At 61.7% G+C, this 17,466-nt stretch overlaps 3 protein-coding genes across 3 annotated transcripts in view; all 3 read left to right on the top strand.

Moving 5' to 3' along the window:
* ALDOC (aldolase, fructose-bisphosphate C) overlaps positions 1-17,466 on the top strand; it is a 36,861-nt gene that overhangs the window by 159 nt on the left and 19,236 nt on the right. The gene's annotated exons all lie outside the window — the stretch shown is intronic.
* On the top strand, positions 24-1,981 carry SDF2 (stromal cell derived factor 2). The gene is made up of 3 exons (XM_068210447.1): positions 24-294; positions 381-577; positions 1,147-1,981. The coding sequence occupies exons 1-3, from the start codon at positions 24-26 to the stop codon at positions 1,432-1,434; spliced, it is 756 nt and encodes a 251-aa protein (XP_068066548.1). The 3' UTR covers positions 1,435-1,981.
* On the top strand, positions 3,020-17,136 carry BLTP2 (bridge-like lipid transfer protein family member 2). Its single transcript, XM_068210449.1, has 39 exons — positions 3,020-3,149; positions 3,838-3,967; positions 4,237-4,283; positions 4,561-4,723; positions 4,803-4,921; positions 5,266-5,326; positions 5,538-5,736; positions 5,898-6,021; positions 6,397-6,521; positions 6,607-6,674; positions 6,768-6,916; positions 7,155-7,273; positions 7,479-7,642; positions 7,769-8,033; positions 8,155-8,360; positions 8,516-9,611; positions 9,838-10,029; positions 10,108-10,310; positions 10,388-10,506; positions 10,581-10,801; positions 10,916-11,106; positions 11,192-11,291; positions 11,365-11,567; positions 11,875-12,169; positions 12,283-12,440; positions 12,531-12,737; positions 12,847-12,946; positions 13,141-13,323; positions 13,497-13,618; positions 13,696-13,851; positions 13,925-14,046; positions 14,328-14,508; positions 14,585-14,671; positions 14,774-14,884; positions 14,970-15,105; positions 15,604-15,728; positions 16,077-16,178; positions 16,259-16,393; positions 16,584-17,136. Exons 1-39 carry the CDS (start codon positions 3,079-3,081, stop codon positions 16,764-16,766), a joined length of 6,738 nt encoding a protein of 2,245 aa, XP_068066550.1. The 5' UTR covers positions 3,020-3,078; the 3' UTR covers positions 16,767-17,136.

Below are 17,466 nucleotides of genomic sequence, written 5' to 3'. Positions count from 1 at the left end.
CTTACCCGAGGGGCCGAGGGAAAATGGAGGCGGCGGCGGCGGCGAGCGCGGGGGGCGGAGCGGGCGAGCCGCGAGCTCCCGGCGGGCGGAGCGGCCGCGCTTCCGCTTCCTGCGGGATGGAGGCGGCGCGGCGGCCGCCGCTGCCGCTCCCGCTGCTGCTCCCGCTGCTGGCGGCGGCGCTGGGCGCGGCGGGGCGCGGCGAGCCCGGGCCCGTCACCTGCGGCTCCGTGGTGAAGCTGCTCAACGTGCGGCACAATGTGCGGCTGCACTCGCACGATGTGCGCTACGGCTCCGGTAACGAGCGCGCCCCCACTCCGCGCTTCCCCCGGCTCCCGCGGTGGGCTGGGCTGGGCGCGATGGTGCTTCTCCCTCCTCCGCAGGCAGCGGGCAGCAGTCGGTGACCGGGGTGTCGGCGGCGGATGACGGGAACAGCTACTGGCGGGTGCGGGGCCGCACGGCCGCCGTGTGCCAGCGGGGCACGCCGGTGCGCTGCGGGCAGGCCATCCGCCTCACGCACCTGGGCACCGGCCGCAACCTGCACAGCCACCGCTTCAGCTCGCCGCTCTCCGGGAACCAGGTACCGCCCGGGGATCGCCAGCCCTGGTCCCCGGGCTCGCTGTCTTTCCCTGGGCAAGACGGGGCCCGCCGTGTCACTCGGGTCTTGGCGGGTCCCCCGAGTCCCTGCTGGGTTGTCCCTGTCCCTACTCATCCCGCCTGGGTTCTCCTCCCACGTTACTGGAGGTCTCTCCTCCTCACGTTACTGCCAGCCCCACCTTATTCCCCAGTCAGTCTCCTAGGTTCCCCCAACAGATGCCCCATATGTCTACTAGCATTTCCTAATTCCTGGCCCTAGATGTGTCCCCCATGTCCCCACCAGTCTCACCTTGTTCCCCATTTCAGACTGGGTCTCTCCTTAGGCTGGCTCCCTACCAGCACTGCCTTGTTCCCTGGTCCCAGCTGGGTCCCTGCCACTCCCACCTTGTTCCCCACTCCCTCCCAAATCCCTAATGCCCTGCCCTCCCCTGCCTGAATCCCATCCAGAGCCTCAAAGTCCTAACAGAGCCTCAGTCACAACCAGATCCCTCTGCCCACCTCAACCCTCCCCTTTTTTCATCCTGGCCCAAACGAGCTGTTCTTCACCCCCAGGAGGTGAGTGCATTCGGGGAGGCTGGCGAGGGCGACTACCTGGACGACTGGACAGTGGTGTGCAGTGGGACCTACTGGGTGCGGGACGACGAGGTGCGCTTCCAGCACGCCTCCACCGACGTCTTCCTCTCGGTGACCGGGGAGCAGTACGGCCGGCCCATCCACGGGCAGAAGGAGGTGCACGGCATGGCCACCTCCAGCCAGAATAACTACTGGAAGGTGATGGAGGGCATCTTCATGCAGCCCAGTGAGGCCTTCCAAATGGAGCAGTACCACGCCGAGTTGTGAGGGACAGACAGACAGACTGATGCGGAGCTTGTGGGCGCTGCCCTGCTGTGTTTGGGACTGCTGAGCCAGAGGATGGCTCCTGTCCCCACCCTGGGACTAGCACACACCCAGGACTGACACCACTGACACAGGGCCCCAGCACAAGCAGATCCCGATGTCCTGAATTCAACGTGGAGCAGATTCCATTGTCCCAAATCTGACTCTAAACAGGCCCCAGCTTCCAGACCTGACCCAAAGCAGCTCCCAGCATCCTAAAACCACTACAAAGCAGATCCCGGTGTCCAGACCTGACCCACAACAGAGCTCAACGTGCTAGATCGGCACAAAGCATGTCCAAACATCCCAAATCAGCACAAAGCCAAGGCCAGCATCCAGACCTGACCCAAAACAAATTCCCAAGCTCCCACCCTGTCCCTTTGCAGCCTGCTCTGTCCAAGGACCTGCCCCTTTAAAGGACTGCTGTCCCTGGGAGCTGTACCCCTTGCTATACCCCAAACTGCCCCTCATGCCCTGCAAGGACCTGGGGCCATAAAAGTGCTGGACTCTGCCCTGTGGTGTGGCTGTTTGTGTGGGGGATGCAGGGAACCTCTGGCACTGGGAGCCAGACCTGGTGTCATCTGCACTTGCCTCATCGTGATGCTGCTCCTGGTGTCGCCCACTTACCCTATCCCAGTGTCACCCCCCCCTGCTCCTCACTCCATTTCAGTGCTGGACCTCCTGTGTCACCCCCCCTCACTCCATCCCAGCGTCAGACCCGGTGTCACTCCTCTCCCCATCCTGGTGTCACTCCTGTCCCTGTCTGTCCCTGGTGTTATTCCTCTCCCCATCCTGATGCTGTCCTGGTGTCCCCACTGTCCCCGTGCTGGTGCTGCCCCAGTGTCACCCCCATCCCGGTGTCCCTGTGCCGGTGTCGTCGTGGTGTCCCAGCTCTCTCCATGCCGGTGCTGCCATGGTGCATCCCTGTCCCCATCCCGGTGTCCTGCTGTCCCTCTGTCCCCAAGCAGGTGCAGTCCTGCTGTCCCTCTGTCCTTATCCCGGTGTCCCGCTGTCCCCAAGCAGGTGCAGTCCTGCTGTTCCACTGTCCCTCTGTCCCCATCCCGGTGTCCCTCTGTCCCCAAGCAGGTGCGGTCCTGCTGTCCCTCTGTCCCCATCCCGGTGTCCCGCTGTCCCCAAGCAGGTGCAGTCCTGCTGTTCCACTGTCCCTCTGTCCCCATCCCGGTGTCCCTCTGTCCCCAAGCAGGTGCGGTCCTGCTGTCCCTCTGTCCCCATCCCGGTGTCCCTCTGTCCCCAAGCAGGTGCGGTCCTGCTGTCCCGCTGTCCCCAAGCAGGTGCGGTCCTGCTGTCCCTCTGTCCCCAAGCAGGTGCGGTCCTGCTGTCCCCCCGTCCCCATCCCGTGTCCCGCCGTCGCCGTGCCTGTGTCCCGCGGTCCCGATGCCGGTGCGGCCCTGGCGGGGCGCTGCGGCGGCCGCTGTCCCCGGGAAGGCGCCGCTCGGCCCCGCCCCGTCCCGCCCCTCCCAGCGGCCACTCGGGGTGCGCGGGCGGCCCCACGGGCGGCGGCGGCGGCGGCGCCGGGGCAGGGGCGGGCGGGAGGGAGGGGGTCTCGCCGGGGCCGGGGCCGGGGCCCGCACCGGGGCCGTGCCCGCCATGCCGCCGCCGCTGCCCGCCGCGCTCCTCGCCATCGTCCTCGTCGCGCTGCTCGCCGGGCTGCTGGCGCGGTCAGGGCCTGGCGGGCGGGTCTGGGGGCGTGGGGGACCCCGCGGGGGCTCGGGGGGGTGTGACAGGGCTGGGCAGGGGGCACGGCGGTGGCAGTGGGGTGACAGCGCGGCGGGTGGGGCTCTGCCGGGGTGGGAGGAGCTCGCCAGGGTCAAGGGGAGGCCCGAGGGGCTGGCCGTGGGGGGTGCGGGTGTTTTGGGGGCCCACGGGAGATTTTGGGGGTGGTAAGCGGGGTTGGGGTAGTGTCAGGGGTGCGGGGGGCCCGCGGGGCTGAGGGTGAGGTGTTGGGGGTCTGGGAGGAGGGAAGCAGAGGGTAAGGGGGACACAGAGGGCTTGGGGGGTGTCAGGAATTTGGGGGGCTCACAGGGTTGGGAGACAGGTGTGGAGCGGAGCCTGCAGAGGACTGGGGAGTTGTAGAGCTTGGCGTCAGAGGCTTGGGGGCTTGGAGAAGTTCAGAGGAGCTCACAAGGGTGGGCATAGGGTGCCAGGGGGGTGTGGAGGCCTCTGGTCTTGGGAGGGGGCTGTCAGGGATTGTCGGGGGTGGTCCTGCAGGGTCTCTTCCCCACCGTGAGTCCCTGTGAGCTCCTATCCAGCCGTGGGTGCTGGAGCTGGTGCTCAAAGGACAAAGAGCATCCCTAGACCCCAACCCCAGTGGGGAGGGTGACCCTGGCCTTCCCCCTGTCCCCACAGATGGCTGGCATGTCGCCTGGCTGTCACCTGGTGCCGGCAGAAGCTTCATGCAGAGCTGAAGATCGGCTCCTTTGGCTTCTTCTGGGCCCAGAACATCAGCCTCAAGTTCCAGCGGGAGCAGCAGACTGTGGTGGGTACCTGGGCAAGGGGTGGTCGCTGGCAGACAAGGCAGGGAGGGTGATTGCTGTCACTTCCAGGCTGGCAGCAAATCTATGGAGCCACCCTCCTGTTAAGCACCCCGATGGCTGGTGCCAGGCCATTCCTCCCACGGCCAGACTTGGGGTTTTGGCTGCTTCTTGCATGATCCCAGGCACTGGGAGTGGAGTGGGGATGTTGAGATGAGCATCACAAGGCAGAGCCAAGTTGTTTCTTCTCTGACCCACCTGTGTGTCCTTACAGGAGATCGACAACATCTGGATCTCCAGCAAACTGAGCCGGGAGCTGCCGTACGTGCCCCCACCCCAGCTCCCTGCCTGCTCCCTTTGGGGGTCTGGCTCACCCCTCGCCCTGCTTGCCATCCTGCTGCCTTTACACCTTTCTGCCATCCTTATTGCCCTGTGGTCAGCTCTGTGAGGGAGTGACCCATGCTTGGAGGTGACAGTGTCTTGTGGGTGCCCTTGTGCTGGTCCTGCACGTCCCTGGGGTAGGGGAAATCCCTGGTGACAGGGCCAGGTGTGCCAAGTGCGAGCTCTTGTCAGAGCTGCCTGTGCTGTTGCTCCCCAGGCGCTGCTTCGAGCTGTGTTTTGGCGAGGTGCGAATCCGCACGGATCTCCAGAAAGGCCCTGTGTTCCAGCCATCAGTCCCAGAGGCTCCCAGAGAAGCTGATGGAAATGAAAGCAGGACAGACCTGACCCTTAAACCCTCCCTGCTGAGGCTCCTTAGCCAGGTGAGGCACTGGCTCAGTGAGAGGCTGCTGTGGGCTGTGCAGCTGTCGGATATCCCTCACAGCAGCACCTTCCCCCCAGCTCTTTTCCATCCACATGGATTCCATCAACATCATGGTTCTGCACGTGGCCACCTCAGAGTCTCTCTGGCACATCCAGGCCAGCCAGACACGTCTCCTCCTGAATGGCAATGGGAAGAGGTAATGCTGTGCTCATACCCCTGTCTGCTTCCAGGGTGGGGAAGCTCCTCTGACCCCAGCCTTGTGGCTGTCCTGTCTCTGTCCCACTCAGCAGCATCCCATGTCAGCTGTGGTGTGACGCATTAACCTCCTCGGAGGCTGGCCTGGTTCCTTTTCCTGTCACAGGAAGCTTGAGTTGTGTGTTCTCTAAATAATGTGGTGTGCATGGAGTTAGGGCATGCACTGCTTTTGGGAGCACTTGGAGCAGGGACCTGGGGGTCCCTGTGTCCCACAGGAAAGAGGGCAGGAACTTGTTTTGGCAGCAGCAGGACCCACATCCTCCTTCTGTTCTCTGCTCTCCCCAGCCTGACGTGCGAGGTGAGCCTGACAAAGGTGAACAGCAAAGTCCTCCGGAGCAGCCAGCTGGTGAGTGCTGGAGGAGGGAAAAATTCCACACTTGGAGCCTGGGCACTGGCTCTCTGGGACACGCTGAGGACCTGTCCCAGGGTGTCCCTGAGGCTGGGTGATGCTGCCAGGTGCCGGGCTCTCTGCTGTGCCCAGCTCTCCACCTGCAGCATGCACTGGGAGGGCACTGTGTGACTCCCTTTGTGCTCCTTGCTGTGTCCCCTGTGCACAGGATGACACGTGCCTGGCAGAGCTGGCCCTGGCACTCTCCCTCTCCCTGGAGATCAGCAGCAAGCGGCGGCTGGTGGGCGTCCGGCTCTGCGTCCGCACGCTGCAGGCAGAGCTGCACGAGGGGCTTTTCTGCAGCCCCCTCCTGCACCACGTCACTGCTGGGGCCCAGCACAGCAGCGTGGGGGAAGAGCCCAGCACAGGTCAGGACAAGGACAGGGACAAACTCTGGGCAGGGCAGGGGCTGGTGGCCCTCATAGTTGCACTGGAGCCAGAGGGATTTGGCTGTGGGATCACTCCCTCCTGCTCCCGAGTGTGGGGGTTTGGACAAGTCCTTCCCGTGACTCTCTCTGTCCTTCTCCAGGCCCAGGGGAGCCTTCAAAATCCCTGTCTCTGCTGAGCAGGGACACGCTGAAGCTCATCCCCAGGAGGGTGGAGATGAAGCTGGAGAACACCAGCATGGTGCTGTCCATGAACAGCCAGAAGAGGTGAGGGGCAGGCTGTCCGAGTCCAAAGTAATGCTGGGGACGTGGACCTGGGGACAACTGTGCCGTTCCCTTCTCGTCCCTTGGCTCTGCTAGACTGCAGAGAGCAAGTCCTAGAGCCTACTCCAGTGTGAAGGACTGAGCTGGGCCTGGGGATGGGCTCTTGGGGAGGGAGGAAGGCACGTGAGCTGGTTCTCCAGTAGGACAGCTGACAGGATCCTCAGGCGATGGGATGAGAGCGCTGGGCTGTGCTGCAGCTGGGCACTGGCTGCTGTGTTTGTCCATGCCAGCATGCTGGTCAGCTGGTGATGAGAGACAGGGAGATGGAGGACATGACAGTGCAGTTCCCTCCTGGCAGTGACTCCCTTTGTCTTCTAGGCACCTCACCTGGAGCCTGAAGCTGCTGCAGTTTCTATATCAGCGTGAAGAGGAGCAAATCCCATTGCGCAACTTCACGCCCACCTCAGACCTGGACCAAATGAGTGTAGACCTCCAGCTGGAGGGCAAGTAGCTAGGAGGGCACCGATGCAACGGGGCTGCCATCACTGCCCTCTGCCACCCCTCATTTGTCCTCTTCTGTCCCCCCAGATGGCCTTCTCCTGTCCCAGAGCCGCCAGCGCATCGTGTGCCTCAACTCCCTGAAGACCAGTGTGCAGGTGAGCGAGCGCTGGGCACACTCTGTCCCCTGGGGGTGGCTTGTTTGGCTCCTGGCATGAATTTTTTGCCACCTGGCCCTTTCCCTGCTCTAGGTCACAGCCATTGACCTCTCGGCTGCTGTGCTGCTCAACACCTGCATCATCCACTACCGTCACCAAGAGTTTTCGCACTGGCTGGGCCTGTTGGCACAGGAATACAGGTGCCGGGCGGTGCCTGTCCCCAGCCAAGGGCACAAGGGAAGGTAAACTTGGCCTCAGTGCAGCTGCTGGTATCACAGCTTGTTTCCTCTTGCTGGCCACACTCTGGCATGGTGCCTGAGCACTCAGCACCTTATCTGTGCACCACCTGTGGGATGGGGAGGCCGGTCAGGAGGTGATCAGGGAGCCCCTGCAGAGAGGACATCCCTCTGGGCCTGCTCCCTGCCAGGCTCTGTGGCACACAGCTCCCAGTAACAGCCCATCCCTGCTTGTCCTGTGCAGGAGCTATCCCCAAATCCTAGCCCCCATCATCCTGTGTGCCTCGCTGTCCAACGTCAATGTGTCCGTGCAGCTGGGGGACACGCCACCCTTCGCCTTGGGCTTCAACTCCATCTCTGCAGGTACAGGCTGCATCAGGGAGGTGCTGGGCTCTTCTTGGGGTCTGCCAGAGAGGCAGCAGGATGGGAATGGAGAGGGTCACGCTGCCGCTGTGCTGCCCGTGTGTGTGTGCGTGGCCAGGGGCTGTGGATCCCTGCCTGGTTGTATCTGGGGTGCCCATGTTTGGGTGAGCCTTGCCTGCACTTCCCCCCTCCTCTGTGCCCACAGACTACCAGCACCTGCGGCCACAGAGCGTGCACCAGCGAGCGGTGCTGGCCGTGGACCACTTGTGCTGGCGAGTGGGCAATGACTCCCACATCCAGCGTGCCCCACATCCCCCCAACATGCATGTGTGGGGAGAAGCCCTCATCCTCGACTCCTTCAACCTCCAGGTGAGGGGCAAGCCAAGGGACCAAGGGGTGGCTTTCAGTCTCAGACTCCATGTGGGTGGCACAGGGATATGTGGTGGTACAGAGATGTCCTGAAGCCTGAGAGCGATCATCCTGTTTGTCCTGCAGGGCAGCTACAACCAGCCCCTGGGCACGTCCAGTGCCCAGTCGGATACGCTCTTCCTGGATTGCACCATCCGGGGGCTGCAAGTGGAGTCGTCTGACACCTGCACTGAGTGCCTGGCCAGAGTCCTGCCTCTGTTCTGCCTGCAGCCTGGTGGGGCTGAACTTAACAAGCAGCCGCCCTCTGCCTCCAGTGAGCCCTGGGGGCTGCTCTGGAAGGTGGATCTGAAGGTGGAGGATGTGAACCTTTTCACACTCTCAGCCGTAGTGGGTAAGTAGCATCCAAACTGATTCCAGATGGCTGTCCTGGAATAACCCTGCAGTCAGAGGAAGCTGGCATATTGTAGTGTGCCTCCTCTGTGCCTCTAAGCACTGACATGCTGTCTCTCCAGGTGCCCTGGAGCTGCGGCTGGACACACTGACTGTCCTGGGAAGTGCTGAGAGCTGCACGCTCAGCGTCCAGGGCATGGTGCTGGCCTTAGTGAAGAGCATCACTGAGAAGATGCAGCCGTGCTGCAAAGCTCCTGCCATCCCCAACCCGGTGGCCAGCCTCTCTGTGCTCTCTGTCACCTACCACAGCAGCATCCGCTCCCTGGAGGTTGGTTTGGCTGTTGGGCCACTGCTTAGTCCTGTTCTGGGGATAGATGGGGCAGGGGGAGGATTGGATGGCACGAAAGGTGTTTGGGGGAGGACGGGGCTGTGCTGTGCTGGCCCTGGCAGTAATGTGGTGCCTGCTTACTCTCTCTGGTGCAGTTGCAGTGTGGCGAGGGGCTGGCAGTGCTGTGGAGCCCACCTGACCACATGCACCTGTACCATCACACCCTGGCCACCCTGCAGTGCCACGAAGCCTTGCGGAGCGCCCTTGGCCACAGGACGCTTCCCTCCCTGCCCCCAGAGAGCCCCATGTCTCACCCAGCCACCCCTACTGGGTCACTGGGGCCCTTCCAGCCAAAAGGGCCCCCTCCCAAAAGACTTCTGTCGCTGTCCCTGGAGCTGAGCTCTGCCAAGCTCACAGCCTTTGTCTCTGAGGCCAACTACATCAGCCTGGCTGCGGAACGGACCTCGGTCAGCTGGCACGGCGGTGCCCTGCACGGCTACTGCCCTGAGCTGGCCGCCGGCTTTGATGGACACAGCATCTTCAACTTCAAGGAGGTGGAGGTGAAGCTGCTGCCAGAGCTGGAGGAGGTCGTCCGGCACCGCGACGCCTTCCCCACCCTGCGCACCCTCCGCAACCGCGGCTGGGCCTTCTCCTTTGCCAGCGTGACCATCGAGTTCCCCTACCAGTACGACTTCTCCCGCACGCTGGACGCTGCCGTGGGCGTGCAGAAGTGGCTGAAGGGCCTGCACCGGCCTGGGCGCCCCGCCAGCACGGCCCTGCCCCCTGACCTCCTGCTCAAAGTCACCCACTTCTCCTGGGTCTTCCTGGATGACGTCTTTGAGGTCAAGCTGCGAGACAACTACGAGCTGATGAAGGATGAGAGCAAGGAGAGCGCCAAGCGCCTGCAGCTGCTGGACGCCAAGGTGGCTGCGCTGCGCAAGCAGCACGGGGAGCTGCTGCCTGCCCGCAAGATCGAGGAGCTCTACGCCTCGCTGGAGAAGAAGAACATCGAGATCTACATCCAGCGCTCGCGGCGCCTCTATGCCAACACGCCCATGCGGAGGGCCCTCCTCACCTGGACCCTGGCCCACCTGGAGCTGGTGGCCATGGCTGATGAGTCCTTCCATGGCACGGAGCGTGTGTTGGAGCAGATGAGGGACATAGATGACGTCAGCCCGTTCCCCCCCGAGGGTCTGGAGATGGTCACCCAGTGGTGCCGCATGATGAAGGGCACAGTTGGCAGCTTCTTTGGTGAGTTGTTTTGTGGGAGGCTGCCCTTGGAAGACAGCACGATGGCTATGTGGCCTGGGCTGGCACCACGTGGTGTGTAACTAGGGAGGGAAGACGATTTTTGGAGGTTCAAAGGGAGTGGGAAGGAAGCAGAGATGTGACAGGACGATGGCTCCTACTGTGTCCCAGAGTGGGGGACTGCCTGTCTCTTTGCTGCCCCACCCCTCAGCCCTTCCTCCACCCGCAGTGCGGATCCGTGACTACCCCCGGTACCTGTTTGAGATCCGGAACTGGCAGCTCTCGGGCCGGCTGATCGGAGCCGAGCAGTGCGGCCAGGCCTGCTCCCGGCGCCGCCAGGTCCTGAAGCTGGGGCTGCCCTGGGGCGATGCCACGGTGGAGAGGAACATGCCACCCTTGAAGTTCTACCATGACTTTCACTGTAAGGCCTGGAGGAATGGGGGGCTCTGTGTTGGGATAGGGACAGGGCAAATGGCTGAGCCAACCTCTGTGTTCCCAGCTGTGATCTCCCAGTACACCATTGTGTGGGGGCCCTGCTGGGACCCGACCTGGACCCTGATCGGCCAGTGTGTGGATCTCCTCACCAAGCCCTCAGAAGACCCCAGTGCCCCATTGCCCTGGTGGGATAAGAGCCGCCTTCTCTTCCATGGAGACTGGCACATGGACATTGAACAGGCCAACCTGCACCAGCTGGCCACCGAGGTGGGTGCTACTGGACTGGGGAACAACATGGTGTGGGGTAAGCTCACACCTGCCTCTGCTCACACCTGCCCTTGCAGGATCCCTACAACACCACGGAGAACATGCACTGGGAGTGGAGCCAACTCTCCTTCCACTGGAAGCCCGGGCAGTTTGTCTTCAAGGGCAACCTGGATATCAATGTCCGGACAGCCTCCAAGTGAGTGTGGGGCCATGAGCATGGGGGGCCCTCACCAGTGCTGGGGGGTGACTGGGGTCTCTTTCTGCATTCAGATACGATGACTGCTGCTTCCTGCACCTGCCTGACCTGTGCATGACACTGGACCTGCAGTGGCTGTGCCATGGGAACCCCCACGACCACCATGGCGTGGTGCTGCGCTCCCCCGAGTTCCTGCCCGAGGTGCCAGTGGGGCAGCAGTATGACTCCTACCGTGCCTTCCGCTCCGAGAACCTCAACCTCTCCATCCGGATGGACCTGACACAACCCAGTAAAGGTGGCTGACAGCGTCCCAGGGATCCCGTGGGGACAAGGGGCGTAGGGCAGGGCATGCTGGTTGTGGGTTGGGTCCTGGCCCCATGGTGCTGGCTGATGGTGGGTATATTCTCAGAGTACTCCCAGCCCCGGATCCTGCTCTACAGCAGCACCCTCCGCTGGATGCAGAATTTTTGGGCCACGTGGACCAGCGTGACACGGCCCATCTGCCGTGGGAAGCTCTTCAACAACATGAAACCCAGCAAGAAGAAGCTGGGGCAGCATTACAAGCAGTTGTCCTATACTGCCCTCTTCCCCCGGCTGCAGGTAATTCCCAGAGCTGGAAATCTGGTGTTTCCTCCCTGCTCTGCCTCTGCTGGACTCTCAGCTCCTGCTCTCTGCTCCCTCTCAGGTGCATTACTGGGCCTCCTTTGCCCAGCAGCGGGGGATCCAGGTGGAATGCTGCCAGGGACACATCTTCACTCGGGGCACACAGCGGCTCATCCCACAAGGTGAGTGGGAATCCTGCCAGCAGCACTACCAGGCACAGCAGGGCCCTGGCTGACCCCTGTCCCTGTCCCCCAGCTGGCACGGTGATGCGGCGCCTCATTTCGGAGTGGAGTATCACGCAGATGGTGAGTGACCTGAGCCAGGTCACTGTGCACCTCATGGCCTCCACTTGTGATGAGAATGCTGACCACCAGCTCGACACCCTGGTGAAGAAAACCCACCTGCTCAGCCTGTCCTCTCTCACCTACCAGCGGCACAGCAACCGTACGGCTGAGGAGGTACCGCTGCAAACAGGGCACAGCAGCTTGTGCTGGCCTGGTGGCAGCCCCAGGACAAGGGGATGTTGGTTGTTGGATGCAATGGGGAAGGGATTTGGCTGGGGAAGAGAGAGAACTTCAGGGCCTCCAGTCTACCAAGCACCTGACTTTGTGCCCATGCTGTGGTCCAAGCTCCAGTCCCCACGCTCTGCCTGAAGGGCTGGCAGGGCTCCTACTCCCTATGCATGAGGCCACTGGGCAGGGCCAGGAGTAGCTTTAGGGCCAGGAGTAGCTTTGCTGTGCTGAGGCACTGACCCTCTGTGCCCAGGAGCTGCCCCTGCGTGATGGGGATGATGGTTTCCACACGCATCAGCTGCACTTGGTGGACCTGCGGGCGTCCTGGACCACCACGAACCGGGACATCGCCTTCGGCCTCTACGATGGCTACAAGAAAGCGGCTGTGCTCAAGCGTAACCTGTCCACCGAGGCCCTGAAGGGGCTGAAGATCGACACACAGCTGCAGGCCAAGAAGCTGAAGCGGGGCCCGCTCTCCGCTCACTCCATCCCTGCCAGAGTGACCGCTCCCATCACCAGTGGCCGTCCTGAGAGAGCCTCCTCAGGGGGTGAGCACAGAGGGGAGGGGAGCAAGGGGAAGCCCCCAGATCAAAGCTGTGCCTGTTTTCATTCTGTACATTTGTGACATCCCCCCACAGCTTTACACTTTCTCCTTCCCCAGGGGCCTACATGCTGCAGAAGCTCATTGAGGAGACGGACAAGTTTGTGGTTTTCACAGAAGAGGAGTCAGGGGCCAGTGAGCAGCTCTGTGGCATCGCCGCCTGCCAGACCGACGACATCTACAACCGCAACTGCCTCATCGAGCTGGTGAACTGCCAGGTACCTGCCTGTCCCCACGGCCTGGCTGTGACAGGGGCTGTGCCTGCCCCAGAAAGGTCCATCAGACCCCTGGGGTCTCTCCCCCCACAGATGGTTCTGCGTGGTGCAGAGACAGAGGGCTGTGTGATCGTGTCTGCTGCGAAGGCACAGCTGCTGCAGTGCCAGCACCACCCTGCCTGGTACGGGGACACTCTGAAGCAGAAGACATCCTGGACGTGTTTGCTGGATGGCATGCAGTACTTTGCCACGACAGAGAGCAGCCCCTCCGAGGGGGAGCATGGCCAGCTCTGGCTGGAGGTGAGGAGCATGTGGTGGGTGAGCTATGTGGGGGACAGGCAGTGCTGTCAGTGCCCTGGCCAAGTCAGGGAAAGTGGGGACAGCCAGCAGTGCCTCCTTGCTTCCCCAGGTGAAAAATATTGAGGAGCATCGTCAGCGGAGCCTGGACTCAGTGCAGGAGCTGATGGAGAGCGGGCAGGCAGTGGGGGGCATGGTCAGCACCACCACAGGTACTGCCCACAGCCCTGGCTGCTGTGCCTAGCCCAGTCCCACTCGGGTGTGACTCCAAGGCTGGTAGAGCTGAGAGCACCTGTCCTGTCCCTGTGTGGCTCCAGGAGGTGGCTGATGCTCCAAGCCCTGCACTGTGCAGTGCCACAGTGCTGGGACATGGCACTCTGACTGTGGTCCCTCTGCCTGTCCCCAGACTGGAATCAGCCCTCGGAAGCCCAGCAGACCCAGCAGGTGCAGAGGATTATCTCTCGCTGCAGCTGCCGCATGTACTACATCAGCTACAGCCACGACATCGACCCCGAGCTGGCCACACAGATAAAGCCCCCTGAGACCCCTGCCAACCAGGAGAAGGAGGATCTGCTGAAGAAGCAGGAGGGTGGGTGCAGCCAGGCAGTGTGCTCTGGGGGACAGAGCTCTGGGCTGACCCGTGGCTAACTCCAGGGGTGTTCCCTTTTGGCCCTGCTGGGGTCAGAGGGCTGCATTACAGGAGGTGTCCCAAACACATTTCTGGCCATGCTGAGGCCCCACTTGCCCTTTGTGTCCCTGCAGGAGCTGTGGACACCTTCACCCTGATCCACCACGACCTGGAGATCTCCACCAACCCCGCACAGTATGCCATGATCCTCGACATAGTCAACAACCTGCTGCTGCACGTGGAGCCCAAACGCAAGGTATCCGTGGGGCTCCAGGTGTGTGTGCCACTCACTGCACCCAGGCAGTCCTAACCTTGCCCTGTTCCTGTGTCCAGGAGCACAGTGAGAAGAAGCAGCGGGTGCGTTTCCAACTGGAAATCTCCAGCAACCCTGAGGAGCAGCGCAGCAGCATCCTACACCTGCAAGAGGCTGTGAGGCAGCATGTGGCCCAGATCCGGCAGCTGGAGAAGCAGATGTACTCCAACATGAAGGTGAGCCCACATCCCTGGCTCCCTGGGATCCCCACTCCAGGACAGATGGTGCTGAGGGTTGTCTGTCTTTCAGTCCTTGAAGGATGACAGCAAAAATGAGGTCCTGCTTGACCTGAACCACCGGCTGCAGCAGCAGCTGAGCCAGGAAAAAGCTGACCTGCAGCTGGAGAGTGAGGAGCTGAACATACTGATCAGGTAGGACAAGGGGGAATGGCTTTAAACTGAGACTAGGTTTGGATTGGATATTAGGGAGAAATTTCTTCCCAGTGAGGCACTGGCACAGGTTGCCCAGAGAAGCTGTGGCTGCCCCATCCCTGGAAGTATTCAAGGATAGGCTGGATGGGGCTTGGAACAACCTGTGACAGTGAGAGGTGTACAACCCAAACCATTCTGATTCTATGACCTCAGCCTTCCCCAGCATTGTGCCCCCCTTACTCTAGGACTCCCACGTCCCAGCTCTCTCCTCTGTGCTGCAGGTGCTTCAAGGACTTCCAGCTGCAGCGAGCCAACAAGATGGAGCTGCGAAAGCAGCCGGAGGACGTGAGCGTGGCGCGGAGGACTGAGTTCTACTTTGCCCAGGCACGCTGGCGCCTGACAGAGGAGGATGGGCAGCTGGGCATTGCTGAGCTGGAGCTCCAGCGCTTCCTCTACAGCAAGGTGTGGAGTTGGACAGGGCCCACAGCCCCTGAGCTGGGGACGGGGACATTGGGAGCTGATGGCTTTTTCTGCACAGGTCAACAAGTCTGATGACACGGCCGAGCATCTGCTGGAACTGGGCTGGGTGACCATGAACAACCTGCTGCCCAACGCTGTCTACAAGGCAAGTGGCAGCTGAGGGAGCAGCTCTGCATCCTGGGGACCCATGCATGGCATGAGCAGAGTGGCCTGTCCTCACCCCAGCCACTCGTCCTCTTCCCTGCAGGTGGTGCTGCGTCCCCAGAGCTCCTGCCAGTCTGGCCGGCAGCTGGCCCTGAGGATTTTCAGCAAGGTCCGGCCTCCCGTGGGAGGCATCTCCATCAAGGAGCATTTTGAGGTGCCAGGGCTGGGCTGGGAGGTGCCAGGGTCTCTGTGGGGCACAGGCAGTGTGTGCCTGGCTCTGACCTGTCACTTTCCCACAGGTGAACGTGGTGCCTCTCACCATCCAGCTCACCCACCAGTTCTTCCACAGAATGATGGGTTTCTTCTTCCCTGGCCGTAATGTGGAGGAGGAGGAAGTGGGGGATGAGGAAGATAAATCCAAGCTGGTGACAACAGGTGAGAGGCTTGTAATCACCCTCCTCTTTAGATGTCCTTGAGCAGCTCTGGCTGCGTGTCCAGGATTATGTTTATGGGCAGCTGCTGTCCAGCCACAAGTTGAGGAACAGGTATTTCCAGGAGGGTGGTCTCCCCTGTGGTCAGGGAGATGGTGAGAGGGTTGGGGTCATGGCTAACCCCTGGCTGGAGACCACCGCCACCTCACACTGAAATGCGGTGAAAAATCAAGACCCCACAATTCCAATAGAGATTTGTAGAGAACAATATGTTTTTTATTACAGTCTGTTTTGAGGTCCAAGGAGTCTTCTTATCTCTTTAGCTTGGAAATTTGCATTCTTTCTCCTTAGCTGGGGCAGTTTTGCTAGTGCTGCAGTTACCAGACTAAACAGCATATTTTACTTATGTTAGCAAGCTCAAAGCAGCACATTTCACATAAATCCAAATGGATTTTCTACCCTGTTAAATTTTTACTCTGTTTCAACACCGTGTTTGCCCCAGGGATCCCCGTGGTGAAGCCGCGGCAGCTGATCGGGGCCGACGACTCGCTGGGTTCAGGGAAGGGAGTTGCTCAGGGACTGAACCGGACATCAGGGGTCAGAAGATCGTTCCGAAAAGCACCTGAGGTACCTCGTGCTGCTGTGAGGGGGGAATCTGCGAGAGCCCTGCTGTGGTGCCAGTCTGTTTTCCTTAACTGCAGGGCTGGGTAGCCATGTCCTCCCACACTTCCCTCCCACGCTTGTCTGCTTTCTCCTGCTCCCTCCCACCATGAGGATTTGCATCCTTTACAACCAGGAGCCTGCACGCTTGATGTGATCCCTGTATCTCATTTTTCCAACACCATGCCAGAGCAGCTCTCACCTCTCCCTGATGAAGCAATGCTGTGGCCTAGTGCCCGGCTGTCCCTTCCCTGCTGGTTCCTGGCTGTGTCCCTTCTCCTTCCCTTCTGCTCATGGCTTCTGCTCTGTCCCCAGCATCCCGTGGATGACATCGACAAGATGAAGGAGCGTGCAGCCATGAACAACTCCTTCATCTACATCAAGATCCCGCAGGTGCCACTCTGTGTCAGCTACAAGGTGTGGGACCAGTGGGACAGGGCATGCTTGGGGTGGTCTGGGCCATCATTCCCACACTGCCTGACACCTCTGTCACACAGGGGGAGAAGAACAGCGTGGACTGGGGTGACCTGAACCTGGTGCTGCCATGCCTGGAGTACCACAACAACACGTGGACATGGCTGGACTTTGCCATGGCGGTGAAGAGGGACAGCCGCAAAGCCTTGGTGGCACAGGTATGTGGGACCACCTCCCTCTTCCCGCTCCGGAGGCTGCCAGAGCTGCTCTGCCCAGGATGAAGATGGTAACCCCAGGGTGGGTGGCACATTCCCCAGCGTGGGAAGCAGCTGCACTGGCTCAGCAGCTCAGGCTGTCACCCAGGGTGTGGCCATGGGGGGCTGCTGAGCCCCCTGACTCCCGGGGCAGGTGATCAAGGAGAAGCTGCGCCTGAAGCCGGCGGCAGGTGCAGAGGCCAGGGGGAAGCTGGAGAACAAATCTGATGGGACCATCCAGCAGCAGGAGGAGGACGAGAAGGCTCGACTGCTCATCGGGCTGAGCGTGGGCGAGAAGAACCCCAGCAAGAAGTCGATCTTTGGCAGGCGCAAATGACGGCAGCACCCGGCAGGCCGGGAAGGGACTTGGGGTGCCCCGTGCTTCCTCCTTGGGGGGCACCCCGAAGGTGAAGGGGGGGCTGCGCTGCTCGGCGGTGCCCAAGGAGAGGTCAGCCACGTGCAGGCCCTCGGTAGCCCCGTTGTTGTGGGGCAGGGGTGGAGCAGCACGGGGATGTGGGGCACAGGGTGCTCCGGGGCAGCTTTGTGGGGTGTAGAACCCTCGTGCCAAGGGCCCCTGCGAGCTTACCCCCCTCCCTGCTGTGCGGGTGCTGGGCCCAGCCCCTGGGCCCGGTGAAGCAGCAGGATCGCTCCAGGCTGGGAAAAAGGGGAACGGGAGAGAGTTTAAATAAAGAGTTTTTAATTTGGAACAGGCTCAGGCCAGTGGCTTGTTTCTTGCCTCACTTGCAGTGCTGGGCTCAGCACCACTCCCCATCTCAGCCTGGCAGCCCCCCATCCTTGGGGGCTTCACCCCTTGCCGTTCCCCAGCAGTTGCTCAGGGCACCTGATCTGGGGCTCAGGGCACCCCTGGGCTCAGCCTGTCCACTTACCCCTCTGCAGTGCTCTCCATGAGCCCAGGGCCGAGCCGGGGCTCAGCAGGGACTGCAGGCACCCCCTCAGGGCTGCAGCATGTGGGGTGCAAAGAGGGAAGGAAAGGTTGAAGGGGGAGCCCCAGAGTGTGTAATGAGGGGGTCCCGCAG

The sequence above is a fragment of the Anomalospiza imberbis genome, chromosome 20 (genome assembly GCF_031753505.1).
Source record: "Anomalospiza imberbis isolate Cuckoo-Finch-1a 21T00152 chromosome 20, ASM3175350v1, whole genome shotgun sequence".
NCBI lineage: Eukaryota > Metazoa > Chordata > Aves > Passeriformes > Viduidae > Anomalospiza > Anomalospiza imberbis.
This window is presented reverse-complemented; position numbering and strand designations above follow the sequence as displayed.

Coding starts and splice junctions, on each gene's coding strand:
- SDF2 (XM_068210447.1), top strand. CDS start 24: ATGGAGGCGGCGGCGGCGGCGAGCGCGGGGGGCGGAGCGGGCGAGCCG. Junction 295..380: donor CGATGTGCGCTACGGCTCCG/GTAACGAGCGCG, acceptor CCTCCTCCGCAG/GCAGCGGGCAGCAGTCGGTG. Junction 578..1,146: donor CGCCGCTCTCCGGGAACCAG/GTACCGCCCGGG, acceptor CTTCACCCCCAG/GAGGTGAGTGCATTCGGGGA.
- BLTP2 (XM_068210449.1), top strand. CDS start 3,079: ATGCCGCCGCCGCTGCCCGCCGCGCTCCTCGCCATCGTCCTCGTCGCG. Junction 13,619..13,695: donor ACGTGGAGCCCAAACGCAAG/GTATCCGTGGGG, acceptor TCCTGTGTCCAG/GAGCACAGTGAGAAGAAGCA. Junction 14,885..14,969: donor CCATCAAGGAGCATTTTGAG/GTGCCAGGGCTG, acceptor ACTTTCCCACAG/GTGAACGTGGTGCCTCTCAC.